This window comes from Onychostoma macrolepis, chromosome 18 (genome assembly GCF_012432095.1).
Source record: "Onychostoma macrolepis isolate SWU-2019 chromosome 18, ASM1243209v1, whole genome shotgun sequence".
Taxonomy (NCBI): Eukaryota; Metazoa; Chordata; class Actinopteri; order Cypriniformes; family Cyprinidae; genus Onychostoma; species Onychostoma macrolepis.
Window position 1 is genome coordinate 25,516,558 of NC_081172.1, and position 18,379 is coordinate 25,534,936.

The 18,379-nt window shown below is 35.9% G+C and overlaps 1 protein-coding gene across 1 annotated transcript in view; it reads right to left on the minus strand.

Moving 5' to 3' along the window:
* dmxl2 (Dmx-like 2) overlaps positions 1 to 18,379 on the minus strand; it is a 73,157-nt gene that overhangs the window by 47,926 nt on the left and 6,852 nt on the right. The window contains 11 exon segments of the mRNA XM_058752081.1: positions 1,733 to 2,438; positions 2,637 to 2,899; positions 4,440 to 4,643; positions 5,601 to 5,775; positions 7,478 to 7,655; positions 8,359 to 8,531; positions 10,284 to 10,350; positions 11,124 to 11,271; positions 11,720 to 11,798; positions 12,052 to 12,123; positions 13,122 to 13,247. Of these exon segments, the coding sequence (XP_058608064.1) occupies positions 1,733 to 2,438; positions 2,637 to 2,899; positions 4,440 to 4,643; positions 5,601 to 5,775; positions 7,478 to 7,655; positions 8,359 to 8,531; positions 10,284 to 10,350; positions 11,124 to 11,271; positions 11,720 to 11,798; positions 12,052 to 12,123; positions 13,122 to 13,247 (2,191 nt within the window).

The following is an 18,379-nucleotide window of genomic DNA, read 5'->3' on the forward strand; positions in this document are numbered from 1 at the left end:
TATTTTGAGTGGAAGCAGAAACACACTTTCATACATGTATCTTTAAATGCAAATGAGCTGCTGTTCCCCGCCCCCTTTGCCAGAATAGGACCGTGCTTCTGATATACGTTTTTCTGAGCACACACATCCAAAGCACACGCACAGAAAGCAGCTTTCACAGGGCATGCGAGTACTAGGGATGGGTCACAATTTTCGAATAGTTGATTTAATTATAGAATATAGAGGAATTATTGTCTAAAAAAAAATTTCCTCAGGTTTTTGGTGCTTATGCGGTGGTGACACATTCATGTAAGCAGAGGGTGGCGCTGCCAATAATGCACCTAAAAGCTGTCAAAGACAACAGAAGAAAATATTGTCTCACGTGCACACTGTAGACTTGTATGGCATATAATGGTTACGATAACTTGGGACGATGTCAAATAAGAGTTCTGTGCGGACCACAAACACCCCCGACTGGGTTAGAGATGTGAATCTGTATTCGGGAGGGCACGGAAACGAATAACGCGTTCTACATAGCCACTTAAGGGACATGGTTAGCCGCTTGCTAGCGATAGCTTGTTACATTACAGTACATACAAGTTTGCTTAGTACATAAACAGAGTAAAGAGAGATGACTGATAGGATGGTGGCAAATGATTTGCAGATCCTGAGCAACACTAATAAACATCTTAATCTTGTAAAATGTGTGGTAAGTACGTACTACCACTCCATAGTATACCCAGAGCATGTGTGATCACGAATCTAGAAAGCGAAAGTAAAAAGCAAGCGCGCATTCAAAAGTGATTTCAATGCCCGGCATATTAATAATGGCTCCCTGATGCCCATAATTTATATTCAGTATAATTACCCAATGTTATGTTTGCGAGAGAAAGTATTGAAATATAATTTTTTCCTCCCATCTCGTATTTATTCCCTTTAGGGGTTCCATTATTTGAAGTGGAAATGTCCTAGCCTAATGAGCAGTTGATTTATGGTAATCGACGGCCTATTATGTTAACAAGTGCCGTCATTCGGTTGTGTTTATTACAATAATATGTTTCAGCACGTTACAATCTGTATATGGCTTGAGTTAAGATAGCATATCCCCTAATGAATTAAACAGTTTGTTATCATACAGATTGAAAGCATGAATGGTCTCACTCCCTCTCTCTGTTTATGGGTGTTGTAGCCTATACCTGCATGCATGCATGCGGGGGACGAGTGCAATTTTCAAATAATAATCGAATAATTAATAGCACAGTAAACAAAAGAGTTAATAAAACAGTCGGTATGTCTGTGAACATAAACAGCTGGGAAAGAAATCGTATGTTTATATTAGATCTGTGTGGCAGCAGCATAAGATACAGTAAATAAATCAAATCCATTGCTCTTGTCTCCTCTGAGGCTGGGACTCTAAATAATAATTAACTGTGCTTGTCTGTGCAGCTAACGATAGAACAGTTAGCATGCTTTGTTTGAACTTTTGCCATGGCGTTAGAACTGGTACACCGTTTTCGACTGTCGAAAAAACAACAACAAAAAAAACCAACACAACGGCAACTCCGTGGGTGGAAACTTGCAGATTAAGGGGCGGAAATATTATAATAAGATCCCTTTTTCATCTCATAGCAAAGTAATAGTGCAGGTATGTATCAAAGTTTAGTGTTTTGTTTAAACTGTGCTCCCTTTATTATCCAATAATAATGTATTATATGCCAGGTATGGATACAGCTATAGTGTGGTGTAAACTCACCAAGCACTGAGCTAGGGATGAGTGTTGGCAGCCAGGCCACGTTGGAGAACGCAGATGTGTGCAACGAGTTGATTCGTGCTAGCTCTGACACACCCCCTGTGCAGGAGAGTGGGCCAATATGATCGACTCTCCAGAGGATCAGCTCACTGTAGATCGCATTGGGGTCGTGGAAGGTACGCGTGGCTGCATTTCGCAGTTGTTTACGGGGAATGCCTCTCATTGGCCTGGTGGGTTGTAGAGCCACAACCCCAATCTGATCTCCATCAACGCTTCCAGATCCAGAGGGCGGAGTCAACAGTGCATTGTGATGAGATGATGTCAGCAGCAAGGGAAGGACCGTGTGACAAGCCAAATCATTGAGATGGAAACGGTGCCCGCAGTAACGGAACTTGTGCGAAACTGTGAGGACATTCGAAAAGGCGGACTTCTCAGCAAAGGTCACAGCCCATTGGTTGAGCGAGCCGTCCACGTGTTTGGACACCATCATGACGGCAGGTCCGATGACAGCAGCAAGAGAGTGTCCAAGAGCACTGAGCCCTGCGGATGCAGATGCACTCTGAGGAACCCGCCGCTCGCTTCTCTTATCCTCCAGAGCGCTGCAGTTGTCTTGGTCCATAAACGTACAGGCGTACATCATGATGTTCTTACTGAGGGAGTTAGCATCACCTGTGGGGAATGCTACCGGGATACGAGATGAGAACGACACCTAAAGGAGAAAACAAATTAATTTTATTTTGTTTATCTGGGTAATTTGTAGCATAAGTGTAATAGTGTATTAGCATAAGTTTTCAATGGCTGCTGCCAACAATTAAAGAGCATAGGATTGCAAATATTTCTGAACATGACACCATACCTCAAACTATCATGACTTATCATTACCATGATTTCTGAATGAGTATCTTACCTGAACCTGTCTGAAGATGCCAGGTATAAACTCATCCAGGTATTTGATGTGCCAGACAAGGAAGGATCCATCGTGTGGGTGAATAGTGAAGAGCATGTCTGGACTTTTGTTCCACTCTAGGATGAGAGTCTCCAGCTTCCGATCCAGCAAAACAGAGGGTAGAGGAACACTGCTGCTTGAACCAGGAGAAGAGGCCTTGGTGCTGCCCTCCTGATCTCCCTCCTCATGCTCTGAAGAGCCCTTATCAGACATCTCATCCAGATCTAAAAAAAATAAACACAAAAGAGCACATTGTACAATATACTATAAATATACAGCAGTAGGGGTGTCGCGATATACCGGTATAACCGTGATATTCAAATCATGAAATATCGAGTTAATTTAGGGTGTGGTGATATTGCCAGTATTGGCGATCACCGTGATATTTAAAATGAACAGGACACGCAAATAGCCTACTTCAGTGCCAGTACCTGGTTGACCTCCCAGGTGGCAGTATTGCGCCTTAACGCTGACACCTGTCAAACAAGACGACGCAGCGCATGGCCATGCTACTCCGAAAAGAACCATGGTCAATATTATCCAGACAGTTATTATTTTACTAGCCATGGAATGGGAAATGTTACATTAACCTGTTAACAGCGGTTTGCTGTGTTCATGTATTTAAATAAAAGAGTGAATTCTTTAAATAAGTACAGCGTTTTCTTTACTTATCTAATTTTTGTATTTGTATTTGCAATCAAGTCATGGCCAATACTGCCTTTGTGTAGCAATTGATTTCTTTGTTCAAATCTATTGCACGATTAAAACTGATCTAGAAAAACTGAGTGACCACATTAAACTCTTTAAAATGTAAAGTTGGTCGCAGTGCCATGCACTTAATGCCTCATCTGTGGCCATTCTAGGCGCACATTAAAACTGAATTAGAAGCACGTTAACTGCATGACTTCATTGGCGCCGGCGCAACTATAGGTTAAAGAGATTAAAAACGGGGACACAAGTTAACAGGTTAAAGTATCAGTTTTGATGTTAATATTTATTCATCATACTGTTGAACTTGACAGTATTTTCTCTCTTGTTATTTCATAGAGAGCTTCAAAGAAGCTAGAGAAAGCCAGAGTCTCAGGTCAGCTGTGAAAATGCATGTGCCCTGTGTTTATCAGTATCCTTATGTTCATTGGGTAAAAAGAAAAACTAAATGAAGTAAAAATTAATTTGGCAGATTCCCAAGGTTTCTATAGATAATCGCGATATATCGATATCGTGAATTCTTTTGGACACGATAACCGTGGTGTGAAAAATCTAATATCGTGACAGCCCTATGCAGCAGAGAATCTGAAAGAAACAATAATGCCACCATTAAAAAAAAAAAAAAAAAAAACATTAAGTATTCTTTGCAGCTTTTAGCCTATGTTTATGTCAGCTTTAAAGGGTTAGTTCACCCAAAAACTAAAATTCTGTCATAAATTACTCACCCTCATGTCATTCCAAACCTGTAAGACCTTTGTTCATCTTCAGAACACAAATTAAGATATTTTTGATGAAATCCGAGAGTTCTCTGACCCTGCATAGACAGCAATGCAACAGAAATGTTCCCAGGCCCAGAAAGGTAGTAAAGACATCGGTAAAATAGCCCATGTGACATCAGTGGTTCATCAAAAATATCTTAATTTGCGTTCCGAAGATGAACGAATCTTACAAGTTTGGAAGGACACAAGGGTGAGTAATTAATGACAAATTTTTGTTTGAACTGTCCCTTTAAGTCTAATCTATATGCTAACAGGTTTATTCATAACAAGGTAATACCGAAGTCAAACTTGGCTGCCCCCTCCTGCTCAAAGTCGTCAGTGGTTTGCTCCAGGTGTTGTTCAGAAAGTTTGCGCAGCTGCTGCATGAACAGATCCATGGAGGTGGTGAAGCTAAGATCTTTATTATTCAGCCAGTGAACCACAAACCCTCCGCTGACATCCTCAGAGAACAGGCCTGATCCAGCCAGCGCTGCGGGGATATCTGATGACAAAAAGAAAGATCACGCTACTGTCAGTGTGTGTGAATGCATACACGTATGTCCATATGTGGCTTACAAGGACTCTTTTTATTTTGAGATGATCATACTTTTATCTTCTAACCCCACCCATAAACTGGAACAGAAAACTTTCTGCATTTTTTTTTTTTTAATAATAAAAAAAGATTATTTAGTATTATTGTTTAATAATATTGTTAATATTTTTAAGATGAACACTTATGGCACTGAAGAAAATTGACTATCTATGCATTTTTATTTTTTAAAGTAAAATCAAGTTAAATTCGGGGGCTTTTAAAAGTTTAAGGAATGTTTGTTTGTACATTTCTCAATCATCACTGTATTCAATGGCATTATATGTCTTATAGAGCTATGATCAAAAAAGCATTTAAATACCATCTTACTAAGACATATTATTGGTAACAACTGATATGTATATGAATTTTATGTACTGTGAGTGTTCTGCTATACAGTTATAAACACCTCATTGATTCACATTATAAGCAGTCAGATTTTTATCTTACTTTTTGGACAAAAAACAAAATTGCATATTTTTGGTCAGTTTGGGCCTCTGAATAAAACAATATTAATTTTTTATTTTTTTCTCCTTGAGTATGAGCTTTCAATTGTCCTATACTGTATCACACAAGTTTAAGAATTTACTATTACATACTAATTTAAGAGTTTACTAGAGCCATTTTTTTTTTATGTTTTGTCTGAAGGTTCAATAAACTGTTCCATAAAAAAATTTTATAACAATAATAATAATAATTACTTTATATGTCAGGCGTAACAAGGTTAAGCTGTTTATGAAAAATCTCTATGTACATAATCTCTATGTAATTATACAAAATTGTGTTCTTATAAAGCATGTAAACACAAGTGTGTGTGTGTGTGTGTGTGTGTGTGTGTGTGTGTGTGTGTGTGTGTGTGTGTACGTGCACCTGTGTTGGGATTGATGCTGGCAGAGATGTGGAAGTGGCAGAGGGCATTGGCGTGGTGTGAGATGTGGCGGTGAGTTTCGTGGGACCCCAGCTGGCTGGGCAGCAGCTCGGTGTGGGCCACCAGGGCGGACGATCTTCTGCGGCCCCTACGCAGGTGCTTGAGGTGGTGGATAGACTGAAGGGAGACAGACAATTTTTAACATCGCAAATGCAATTCATGTTCAGCAGGCCAACAATGAAACGGAGTGTAGCATTCTAAGCCACAAAAACACACTTTGTCATGTGTGATTAAAGTTTTTCCCTTAAAATCAGTGCAGAAAATGCAGATTCTATCTGGGTCTACAGATGGCACATGGAGAAAGGTGAAAGTGTGCGTGTTCAAATCGCAATACTAATAAAAATACACCTAAGATGTGACAAACATGCGTGTTTGCTAAACTGAAAAACCAACAGCCTGTGATTTTATTACACAAACCCACGCAAAATATAGTCTAACATTAATTTTACAATATCCTAAAATCTAACATTAAATAAATATAACTGAAAATGAACATTTTATCATCAGTTTATGCCAATTTATGTTTCTGCCGGTAAGTGCCTACCCTCCATACCCATTAAATACTGATGTTAACACAGGATAAATGTGTAACTGACGCCTTGCAGAAGCAAACGGGGTAAATAATAATGTGTTTTCACTTTCTTATAATAAAGTTAACTGCACATCAGAGAGTCCATTCATCATGCTTCTGTTTTTCAAATAAAACCACATAATCCACAAAAAGATGAAATCAACATATGCACAATTATATTAAATGAAGCCAGTGCACAAGTATATGTCTACTCTAACTGTAGATAGAGAATTACGGAGGGAATTAACCAAATATCCTGCTTATTTATTTAATTTTTTTCTGACTTTGAAGCACACTGCCATGTAAAACTCCATGTGATGTAAAACTGCCCAAACACATAAGTGTTTGCATCTTTCAAAGATTACTGGCTGATTTTGGAAATGGGATGAATAAAACTCAATTAACTAGCCACTATAACAAGGCATTTCTATTACTACCCAGCAGGACCCAATGTGAGCTCCACCAGTCAGAAACATTCCCGAATCTCAATCGGCTTTTTAATTGGCATCTCATGTTTTTCATCGTCAAGTTGCCCAATCAAGTTGATTAAAGACAAAAAATTGCATATTATTCATTATGCACTATATTCTGAGTGTTCTGAAATCAGATCTGTCTAGCTTTGTATGAAGAACAAACTGAAAATAATTCACAGGAAAGTTTTTCTACATATTTGTCTTATGTAGTACATTTGTGGTGCTTCTATTTGGTTGTTTTGCCCTGTTTTAAGCTTGATGATTTTAAATTGCTAACCAATTTGTCTACTGGCAGCAACATCTGATTTCAGTAAAAAACTAAATGTATTGCTTGTTAGTTTTTGGTTTACATGGAGACAAAAGGTAGGCTGCTGCTTGTTAGCATACAGTTTTCACACATCCTACTGAAGATGACAACTGCTGAGGAGAAGATCTGTTGCAACAAAAAAAAATCATTCAATACTTCTGCCATTCGACTATTTCAATATAATTTAGATATTTATTTGCATTTCAGCCTTGATATCGAAGCAAATATGATTTAATACGCAAGGAACACACAAACAACAATGTGATTATTTGACTAAATTGCAAGCGCAGTGCACACAAACACCAGAGGCTACAGACATAGCTCATTTTAAAAAGTAACCGAGCTAACATGCATAATGCATTATTCTTTATTATGCCTTGACACCAATAATTTAGGGCTACATAATGTAATTGTGTCTGTATGATTTCAGAATGGTGTTTATAAGCATGTGTGCTTCTGCATGCTGACCTCCAGAGCATGCTGTATCTTGTCTTTCTGAGCGATGTTTGGCAGAGAGGAGCTGAAGCTGGTGCTGTTCTCTGAGATCTGCCCCCCCAACAGACTGTCCTCAGGCAAGAGGGTCTCACTCCACAGACGACAGATACCATCCGCGCAGGAAGTCAGCAACACGTTACACACAGAGCCCCTACGACATACACACACAATGAGAAATACACACAAACAAGGGTGGAATTCACAGTGTGAGTTAAGGGTGGGCGGTAAGACTAAAATCTCAGCAGTGTTTCCTGCACTGCTAAATCTACAGTGCCTCAGCAAAAGAAATTGTAGACATGAAGTTGGAGTCAAAATTGAATGGAATGAGGAATACTTAACTAATATCCAACTCACTAAAGTCTTGTCTCAAATCCGTTAACATATTTATTTTTTAATATAAATGATTAAAATTCATAATTACACTATGAATTAAATATTTCAAACATTATATGTTTTTTTTACCAAAATAGTAAAGCTTTGAGTCCTTTTTATTTCACACTATCAATATATACTGTAAAACACTGTAGCAATTTTAACTAATATATATAAATATTAAAAAAAAGGAATGATGAATGATCTGTCTGGTTTTGCAAAAACAGCTTCACATTATGTAATAAACAAAAGTAATATTACTGACTAAATGAACCACCTTTGAAGTCAATAGTCAATACATGCACAGCTGTGACTGCAAATTTCTTGAATTCAACCCCCATGCATATACAGTATCTACCAAATAGTACAAATGGTTTAGCGGTGTATCTACTAGTTGAAATATTGCTACTATTGCATGATACATTCAGTAATAGCACCCACCCTAGTGTGAGTGAAATAATCTGTGTATGTGTTTGACATACTTGGGCATATATTTACTGGTTTTCCTCCAGGAGAAGCCTGTGACTGTACGTGGATGCGCCAGATACACAAATGAGAAATTAACTGCTGGGATCTTTTTATCAGTCACGTCTGGCATCACCACTGCAGACTTCCATCCTGTGGTGGGATACCACACCTTCAGCAGGCAGTCATCCTGAGAGAGAGAGAGAGAGAGAGAGAGAGAAATAGTTGTGCCCCTGTAATTTCACATTTTCACACTTGCTGATGTCCAAATTACTTTTATTGTTCAGAGTATGAAAATAAGACAATGCAATTGCATTTTCAAGAGAACCACATTTACACCAATCAATATAGTTGTACTCCAAAGAAGGACAGAATGTTTTGGGGTGGACCAAACCTACATTATGGCCACTGAGTAACTAATTATAAAGCCAAAAGTATACTTCCCTTGTTTGTGTGCCCCTCTGACTTATGGCCAGTTTGTGTAACGTAATTTTCATCAACAGCACAGTACGCTGATGTACATGCACAGCTAGATGTTTGTGTATGAACACACAATAGTTCATATGCAAGTGATTTGAGGGCTTGAAAAAAAATAGGTCAAGTATATTTGCAAGATCTGCTTTCACAGTCAATAGAACAACTTTGAAAAGGCTTGACTGCTGTTGTATTTCAGTAGGAATCCACGCAATTGGAAATTTTGAGCTAGTTCAATATTAATATTTCCTCATGCAGATTTCACAAGATGTTCAAGTTGGTCATGCAGATTCCACGTATTGACCAGCAGAAAGCTTCTGTGTGTGTCATGTTTCATGCATCGCCTCACTGTAGACAATAGGCCTTTTTTGCGCGCAAAAACAAAAATTGCTAATGTGAATGCACCTTTAAGTACGCTACTAAGCCATGCTACTAACTTACACTAACATTAGCGTCCAGTAGCATCACAGAAGCTCAGCTGTTTTAAAATGGCGCTTACTATAGTAGTCAACATTTGAAGTGGATCAAGAAAGTTCAAAGTTGTCCTAAAACAAGAACGCATTCTGTTTTTAGGTTTTTGGACAACTTTGATGAAAAGTTTTGATCCACTTCAAATGTTGACTACTGTAGCAAACTGGCTGTACTACTAATTTTTCTGATAAGTATAGCATGTCACACTCTTTTCCGCAGTAAATTTCAGTCCAGTTTATTTTAGTACATATTTGGACAGTTTCAATTAACTGATTTAAACATTCACAACAGTCCTTTTACTTCAGTGAAATATTTAGTTAAGTCTTTAATATTTTTATTTTTTTATGTTGTTTCATAGTTCTATTAGTTGCAGCTCAAATTATCGGTTCAAATACTGTTTGATGCTGATGCCTTTTTAATCCACAATTGTCTTAACGCTAGACAATACTGCTAGGATAAAAGATATTACCCCCTTAAATAGCTTATATTAACCTTACATAATATAACCTTGCCTTAAATAACATAGATAGCTTACCTAATAGATTGTACAGTAGCTAACTACTAGTTTAAAAGGATAGCTTTACTGTAATTTACTGCCAAGATCATGGGTTCGATTCCCAGGGAAAGCAAGAGCTGATCAAATGTAAAAACTGTAACTTGAATGCAATGTAAGTCGCTTTGGATAAAAGCGTCTGCTAAATGCATAAATGTAAATGTAAATGTAAATGTAATTTAACTACTCTGAAACCATAGCTTCCCGTGCTACTCATATTCATTAGATTCCCAAATACAAAAAGGCATCTACGTTCATAGGGGAACCAGACGATTTATTATTTTACACATCACAATTGTAAAGGTTTCTGTATGGGATATGACTAGTGTGTAGTACTTATGATTAGCATCACTTATACTTATAGACTTATATTATATTACTTATATAACATGCTGTGTGTGTGTGTGTGTGTGTGTGTGTGTGTGTGGGTGGGTGGGGGGTTACCTTTCCAGCTGTGGCAAAATATTCTCCATCTGGAGACCACTGAGTAATATGAACAGCAGCAGCAGTCCTGACATAAAACACACATGAAGCAGAGAAATTTACACCCACACAAACACAGGTAAAAATTCTGTGCACACAGTGAAGTATATTTCATAAAGGACCCTTATAAAGAGCGTTTTGAAGACCCACATCACACCTGCATAAAATTCTTTTACGTTCACACGTTAAAAAAAAAAAAAAGATTCTAATTTTACAACTCTTTTTATAATTATTTTAATTATAAATCAGTCACTCAAAATTTTAGAATTTGATGTTTTCTATTTCTATGTGTTTTCATTTTCTACCCTCGCTAACTATAACCATGCATTAATAATAATCGTTTAAATTCTAAGATGCAGCCAGAAAATGAACACTAAAATCCATCCAGCTTTAAAAGACACACTGCAGTTAAGCTGACAGTCCGGAAGGACGCTAATAATGCTATAACTATATATAATACACAATATAATATTTTAAAGTGTTTTATTTTGATTGCCAATATTTAGTTGATTTAATTAATTATTCGATTTTCAGCCATTTTTACACCCTTTCAATTAGCAATTTCAAACACCCTGCAGTCCCCTCGCAAACTCCAGCTTGAGAAAACCTTGGGCAATATTACTCCTACATACTACATAAAATTCTTATTTAAGAAGAGTAAAATCCTTCTTTTTCCATTAAACGAGCCATTTAAATAATTTAACTCATCAAATGTGCTTTAACGTTCAGTAAATCAGACAAGCGACATTAAAGATTTAGTATGCAGACAGAAGTGTGGTTAAGATCTTAAGCTGCACTCACTTGCACTGCCAGACACATTTCCAGTCGTTGAGCATGAGCTCATGAGCTCTGTCATCATTCAGCTGACTGTCCTCTTCCTCTATCAGCGTGTCACTGGTTGGAGGAGCCCACAGCTGCAAACGCTCAGTCGCCGCCAAGATACGATTGCCTACATGACAAACAGATGTAATTAATAGTACACACATATACAGTTAATGTTGTCATATACATAATAAAGGTTTGGGTGCACTTGTCTTGTTTTATATTATTATTATCATTAATATTTCCCTCCTTTTATAATAATAGGGAAGTTATCAGAATTATAAAATACACAAATGGAAGTTTGGGGATTATTATTATTATTATTATTATTATGGTTAGTCACTGCGTTATTATGCAGAAACCAATCTAACAAACCTGCACCATTTACCACTTCAAATCTCAAGTCTCATGTTTTATTCTGTTTATTCAAACATTAATAATTCAGAGTTTGCACTCAACTCAGAGAAATATCTCCTAAATGTATTATTTAATCAGAAGGCCCAAACAGAGTTGAAAAAGGGAACTACAGAAAGCATTTAGTCCATTCACTGACAAAGTGTATATTTCAAACAAACCTTGTGGGTCCCAAGCCAGATTGTAGGTTATAGCACTGAGAAAGAACTGACCAGTCTTCTGCCATTGGTAATTCAGTTGCTTTAAAAAAAAATTATGAATTAAAAAAAATAATTTTACACTAAATAATTACATTACATTGATAATAAATAATTCTTAAGAATAATTAATAGAGTTTTTTTGGTAAAACATGACTATAACAGTAAAGTACTCTCAAGAAAATATAGAAAGCATATATTTGGGAAAATTACTAAAGATGTCAAAATGTCCATAGTAATGATTATTATCACCACTCTCAGAAAGAAGATCCACTGTCCTCCAGTGCAAAACTCACCTTGTGACGTTTGTTTGGGTTGGAAGCTATTGGTTCGAAAATACAAACGGTATTTCCATAAGATGCAGCAATCTAAAAAAAATAAAATAAAAAGACAATTATTTACAAATTATTTATAATCACCATAATAATAAAAGAGCAGTTCCACCATTAGCAAAGAGAAACTGTGAACACAAAACCACCCAGTCAGTGCAGGTAACTGGATATATGTTCATCTATCATGTTTGTACTCTGTCAGGAGTGAATTGTGGCTTATCAGATCCACAGCAGAATGTTGCTGAAAAACATATATTTTATATGTTTGCTACATTTCTCTCTTTTATCCCAGCCTTAAAATCAATTTGCAAGCTGATTCCCCCAAAACGTGTGGTGCTCTCCAAACATTGCTCTTTTAGATGAATCACTCCAACCAGCCTCAGCAGGACTTTTTTTTTTGTCCATCCAAGAACAGATGGCCAAAGTGCAACTCCACTGGGTAAAGCTAATGATGCAGCAACTAAATGAAAGCAATTGGTATGTCTGTACAACACTGCAAAATTTACATTGATATTCTCACACACACACACACAAAAAGGAAAACATAAAATTTTCATTACCGATTTACATGTTTGTTAATTGGCCAGCTAATAATTTCAATTTGGCCAAATCAAAAGCTGATATTTGGGTTTAGGAATGTCTGTTCTAGTCAATAACTGTCCACTGTTCATGTGACCATTTCACTAGGATGGATTACTTTTGTTATAGTATTCCACATTTCGACGGGTGAGAACCAGAAGGCGTAAGTGACATTTTTGGTGAAATGGAGATATCGATATCAAATGAAAGCTCTTAATGAGCTCTTTCTACTGGCAGAAGTACTGTCATCCATGAGTGTATACATTTTTATTATAAACAATTGAAATCAGTGCACAAAGTCAGATTGTTGTTTCGGCTCTCCTGTAAAGTTGGTGAAATGTCACTTATGCCTTTCTGGTTCTCACCCCTCGATTTGTTCAATGTTTTGTAGTAAAGGTCTGCTGTAAGCATTAATGTAAATGTAAGAACTGTAAGAAATGTAAGTGTGGTCTTACCCGGCCAAGTTGCTGAGAGCACTCCACACAGCCCACCTGGATGTTTCCATTCTGAGCTCCAGGAATAATTTGAACACACTCAAAATCACTTGCAAGGATCACGATATCACAGCCTGAGCCATAGGCCTAAAGAAACAGATATCATTCAGTTAAACTCTGCCATTTCTTACAACTAATTTAACACATTACAATACAGATTTCAAAAAGCCAAGCAAACACAATGGTCCACTTCTTCAACAAGACGTTCAACATTTATCAGTCATTCAGATTATGCTTCGACATGCATGCGATTTACACATCATTTATTCTGTGAATTATTGTAAGACTGTACCAACAATTTAAGATTGAAATATGACTATAAACAATGATATAATTATATATAGACTTATGTATGAACAGTACTGATTTTCTTCAGCAAATAAACATGAATCATACAGGGCTCTACAGTGCGAGTGAAACATACTGTGTCTGACTATGAAAAAAATATTTAGGAGCGCCTGTGCGACTGACCGATCAGCATATTTGTGTTGAGCTTCAAAGGTTTCTAATGTAGGCTACTTACAACGTGTTTTTGCAGCGTTGAATAATGTATCACAGACCTCTCATTATAAAAAACAAAGTGTAGACAGGGTGTAAATAAGAGATTCGCTGTGCAGTGTAAGGAGCTTCGTTGATTATAATGGAGTTTTGTGAGACCGCGATGAACTAAGATGAGTGACAGCTTTTAATGATTATTAAGGGAGTTTGCAAATGTGATATTGATTTAATACAACAGTTAATTAAACAAGAAGTTAATATTCAGTGACTTATATTGTCTGACTACTAGGGGTGTAAATCGGATGGTTCGTAACGATACGATACGACATCGATTCTCAGACTCAGCGATACGATATTTGCCGATACCTCAAAAAAAGTCTACGATACGATTACGATTCGATTCAGGAGTATATCAATCGATATTTTGATATTATGATATTATATACCTATTTTAAACAACAATCTACATTTTTATTACTCACAAACGCAACCAAAATATATATCATGAGCATTTATCTGAAATTTTCACATCCTGTACCTCAATTGGGACATTCACAACAACAACAAAAAAAAATAGGCTATACACTTTTTTTTTTTTTAATAATATAAAGAATATAAACAATTGGAAAAACAATTCTGGCTGCTACTATGGGCTCAGTGCTAAAAATCTTTTCTACAGATAACCAAATTATAAGCAATAGCAGAAAATAAACTGTGCTTTTCAGGTTTTTCAGCTGTCTAAACAAAATTTTCAGGTACGCTGCATAGTCTTCACTGTATGAATTAAATATAGATTAATCATTTTTGATGTTACAAAGGTTATTTAGTCAGGAGCAATGAGAACTTGTATTTTTCTTTGACACCATTAGATTTATTATTAGTTTGCTTTCACTTTAAGAAAGAAAGCACAAACTTAATATACTGATACACGTACGTTTTCTTTCTCAACTGTTTACGTTAAGATATATGCCTAACCGACTGTGTTTACTAGGATATTCGCCATTTTGATGTAATTTTGTCTGTATTTACTCATCCATGCACAAAAAAGCAAAAGAGAGCTCAACTTAGTATTCGCGCGGTGTAGAGGCGGCAGTCTGTGTGCGTGCGCTTCAGATGTGTGCGCAGAAAACTTCTCACATAGTGCTCGACTGTTCCTTTTTTTCTTTTATGCTCGCCTTGCACTTTCGGACAGTCCTTATATCAAGTCCTGATACGCGAGTTTGAACGAGAATGCACGCATTGGTGGTAATGCATAGACGGACATTATGTGAAAATGTGGACAGTGCAAAATAAAGGTGCCTATTTATACTACAGATATCGATATTTTACGTGTGGCATCGATGCATCGTATCGTATCGATCCATATCAATGAATTGTTACACCCCTACAACACTATTGCCTTATTTTGCTCTATTTCGTCAATGAAAATAGTTTCAAACAAAGTAACAGCTGAGCCGCTGCGCATCTCCATTAAAACAAAGCGGTGTTTCATTCATGAATGAACTGCGTTGTTAAACGAATCTAGTGAGTCAATAATTCAATTACCCATTCATAAAGACAGTCACGTACTTTGAATGAATCAGCCATTCAAACGAATCAAATAAATGAATGATTCAGTGATAAAATCAGTGACTTGCCACCACCTGCTGGCAGTTTTAGTTTAATTTGTAAAGTATCTTTTCTGTTATTTAAATCATTTAATATTTTTATATTCAAAATTTTATATTTAAAACATTAACGTCAACATGAATTTATGAATTTAATTGCACTCATGCCACCTCTGAGCCTCATTAAACATCTGAAAATACACATACAAGCTACTTGTGTGTTCTTCTGTGCCACCTCTGTAGTACAAATTTATTTCTTAAATACTGATTTCATTTGATTGGTAATTTATTCTTATTCTACTTATTTTATTCTATTGTTTTAATTAGAAATGGTAAAAAGCTTATAAATATATATATTTTTTTAATTTGATAAATAAAAGACTATATACTTTTAATAAAGTTAGAAAAATGCCATTACAAAAGTAAAAACAAAATTCCATGTAAATCACTTTAAGGAGTCAAATATCACCTCATAATGGGAAGGTAAATTTTTTATCGGATTTTTAAATTATTGATTAGAAGCTGCTCCTAAATTTTTAAAATTAGGAGCACAAGCGCTCCTAATAAGAAAAGTAAGTGTAGAGCCTTGTCATAGAATGATTTCTGAAGTATCATGTGACACTGAAGACCGGAGTAATGACTGCTGAAAATTCAGCTTTGCCATCACAGGAAAAAATAAAACATTAACAAAAATATATATAAAAATAGAAAACAGTTTCTTTGAATTGTAATAATGCATTACAATATTACTGTTACTCATCTTACTATTACTAATTTTACTGTATTTTTTATCAAATTAATACAGCATTGGTGACCATAAAATATCTCTTTCAAAAACAACAAGAAAGAAAGAAAAAAAAAAAAAACCTTAGCAACTCCAAACTTTTGAACGCCTGACTGGGAATCAATTAAAAAAAAAAAAAAAAAAAAACAGGGAACTGAATTTTCTCTTCCTTATTCTGTAGTTAATTGCTATTAATAATATGTCCCTTTCAACGTTCACTGTCGAGTTTTTGTGTTTCTATACTGGCTGCAGTTCAAGTGAAACTGCTTTGGCAATGACGCAATATGTGTCATAACAGAACTGAGAAAGAGTAACGATTCAGAAGGGGGATATTTACACACCGACATAACTTTTACATTGATACTGTAATTATACCATCTAAACACAATGTGTTGTCACAATTCAATGTTGTTGTAAAAATACAAAATTACAGAGTTAAACAACAGCAAAAAGAGTGTAATGCTCTACATAGAGTGGGGAAGTAAACATCTACACACACCCACAGTGTTGGACTCTAAACAGATGTGCCCATTTGATGAGCTAAATATGCTTACTGATGCATCCTGTTTTTTCTGGGTTACAGTTCCTCCTGGCACTGATCTACTGCACATGTTCCGTTCAGCATTTTTAGTCATGTTTCAAATAGCACAATACTACACATAATGGTATTGCAGAAATTTAGAAATTGTTCCATCCACCTTTTTCTTGCCGTAAAAATGGGCGCAGCCATTTGTAAATTCTATGGGTCTAGCTTCCGGTCTTAGCCACGTCCAGCTATTTTTAGCTGTACAAAACCGTTAATTTTGCTGCTTGATATTGAAAATTGGTGTGTCTTATATTATTTTAATGTATTATCTTAATTATGAACACACTGGTTTGTAGTGCAAACAGTTTTACCGTTTACTGCACATTGTTATTCTCCTGGTTATTTACCTATAGTGGCTGATGAACAGGAAGTCTCACCATAGGATTACTTCCGCGTTGAAGAAAAACCATAAAATATCATAATATAAAATATCTGGATGATTGGCTACATGCCAAAATGGACAGGGCACAAATAAGCACACTACCCTGATTAGCATGACCCGTAAGGCAATGGTCTAATTTGACAACTGCTGCATCCCAATTCATCTGCTTATACTATTCCCTCAAAAAATTATTTTGAGTGTGTAGCAGGAGAGTAGGAATCCTTTGGGACATACTTCTTCATAACTGCATCTTTAAATGTACTCTGTTGCTTAGTTACACACATCCCATCACACTTTAAACTGCCTTGTTGATCATCTTGTCACATCCTTCACATTTTGTTTCATTTATTTTCCTACCATATTGGAGAGAAATGAAGAGGCATGTTGATCTGCCACTAGTGAGTTTTTCATGCCAAGAACTCTCCTGATGTGATTGCATAACGAAAGTTAATGACAAAACCTATATCGTTATAAAAGTTCACAATATTGCTGCAGATGAAATATAATGTGGATAACATTAACTAAATATTTTTTCAGCATGTTAAATACTGATTATTAATCATGCAAAGCCCTTTGTCTAAATGTCTCTACTGAACCGACAGCTTTGTATATCCTCCATGTTTGTAGTTTTTTAACACTTCTTATTTGTGTTTGTAGTTCGAATCGAATCCACATCCAACATTCAATAGGTTGTAGGCAATATTAGCCATTAGAGTGTGCATGGATATACGTACTTTGAATTTTCACTAGAAATAGTAAACCATCCAGGTACTTTAGTGATACCCATTTCAAACATTTGGGACACGATATCAATATTTACCATGATATTCATTTCATACCATAAATGGGGAATTAAATGCATTCCACATGTTTGTTAGAATTCAAGAATGATTGTAAACATTTGTTTGTTTATAAGTAAACTCAACAGAGTAATCTAGTTTTTGATTTAAGGCCTCATGAAAAAGTTTTATTTTCCCCCTAATTCTGTTTTTCTAATTTTATTTATTTAGGATTCTGTGATGCACATTCATCATCAAAATGGTGTTTAATGAAATTAATTCATATAAATGTAACTTTTTTTGTCAAATAAGGTGCTGCACAACAGAACTTGCATACTGTATGAATTAAAACATAAAAAGTATCTTAATATTTAAATAATATTAATAATAATAATAAGTCAATGTAGGCGTATTATTTTAATATATTGTATAAATAGTAGTAGTATCGGTTTGAAACGTTCATTTTACTAGACAATTAGGCCTATACTGTTTGTCTGTCATAATTTGTTAACTTTCTTTAAGTTAAGCAGAAAGTCTGGCGGTTTAGTCAAGTGTGCCATGCATACTTGAGTATGTTTAGCTA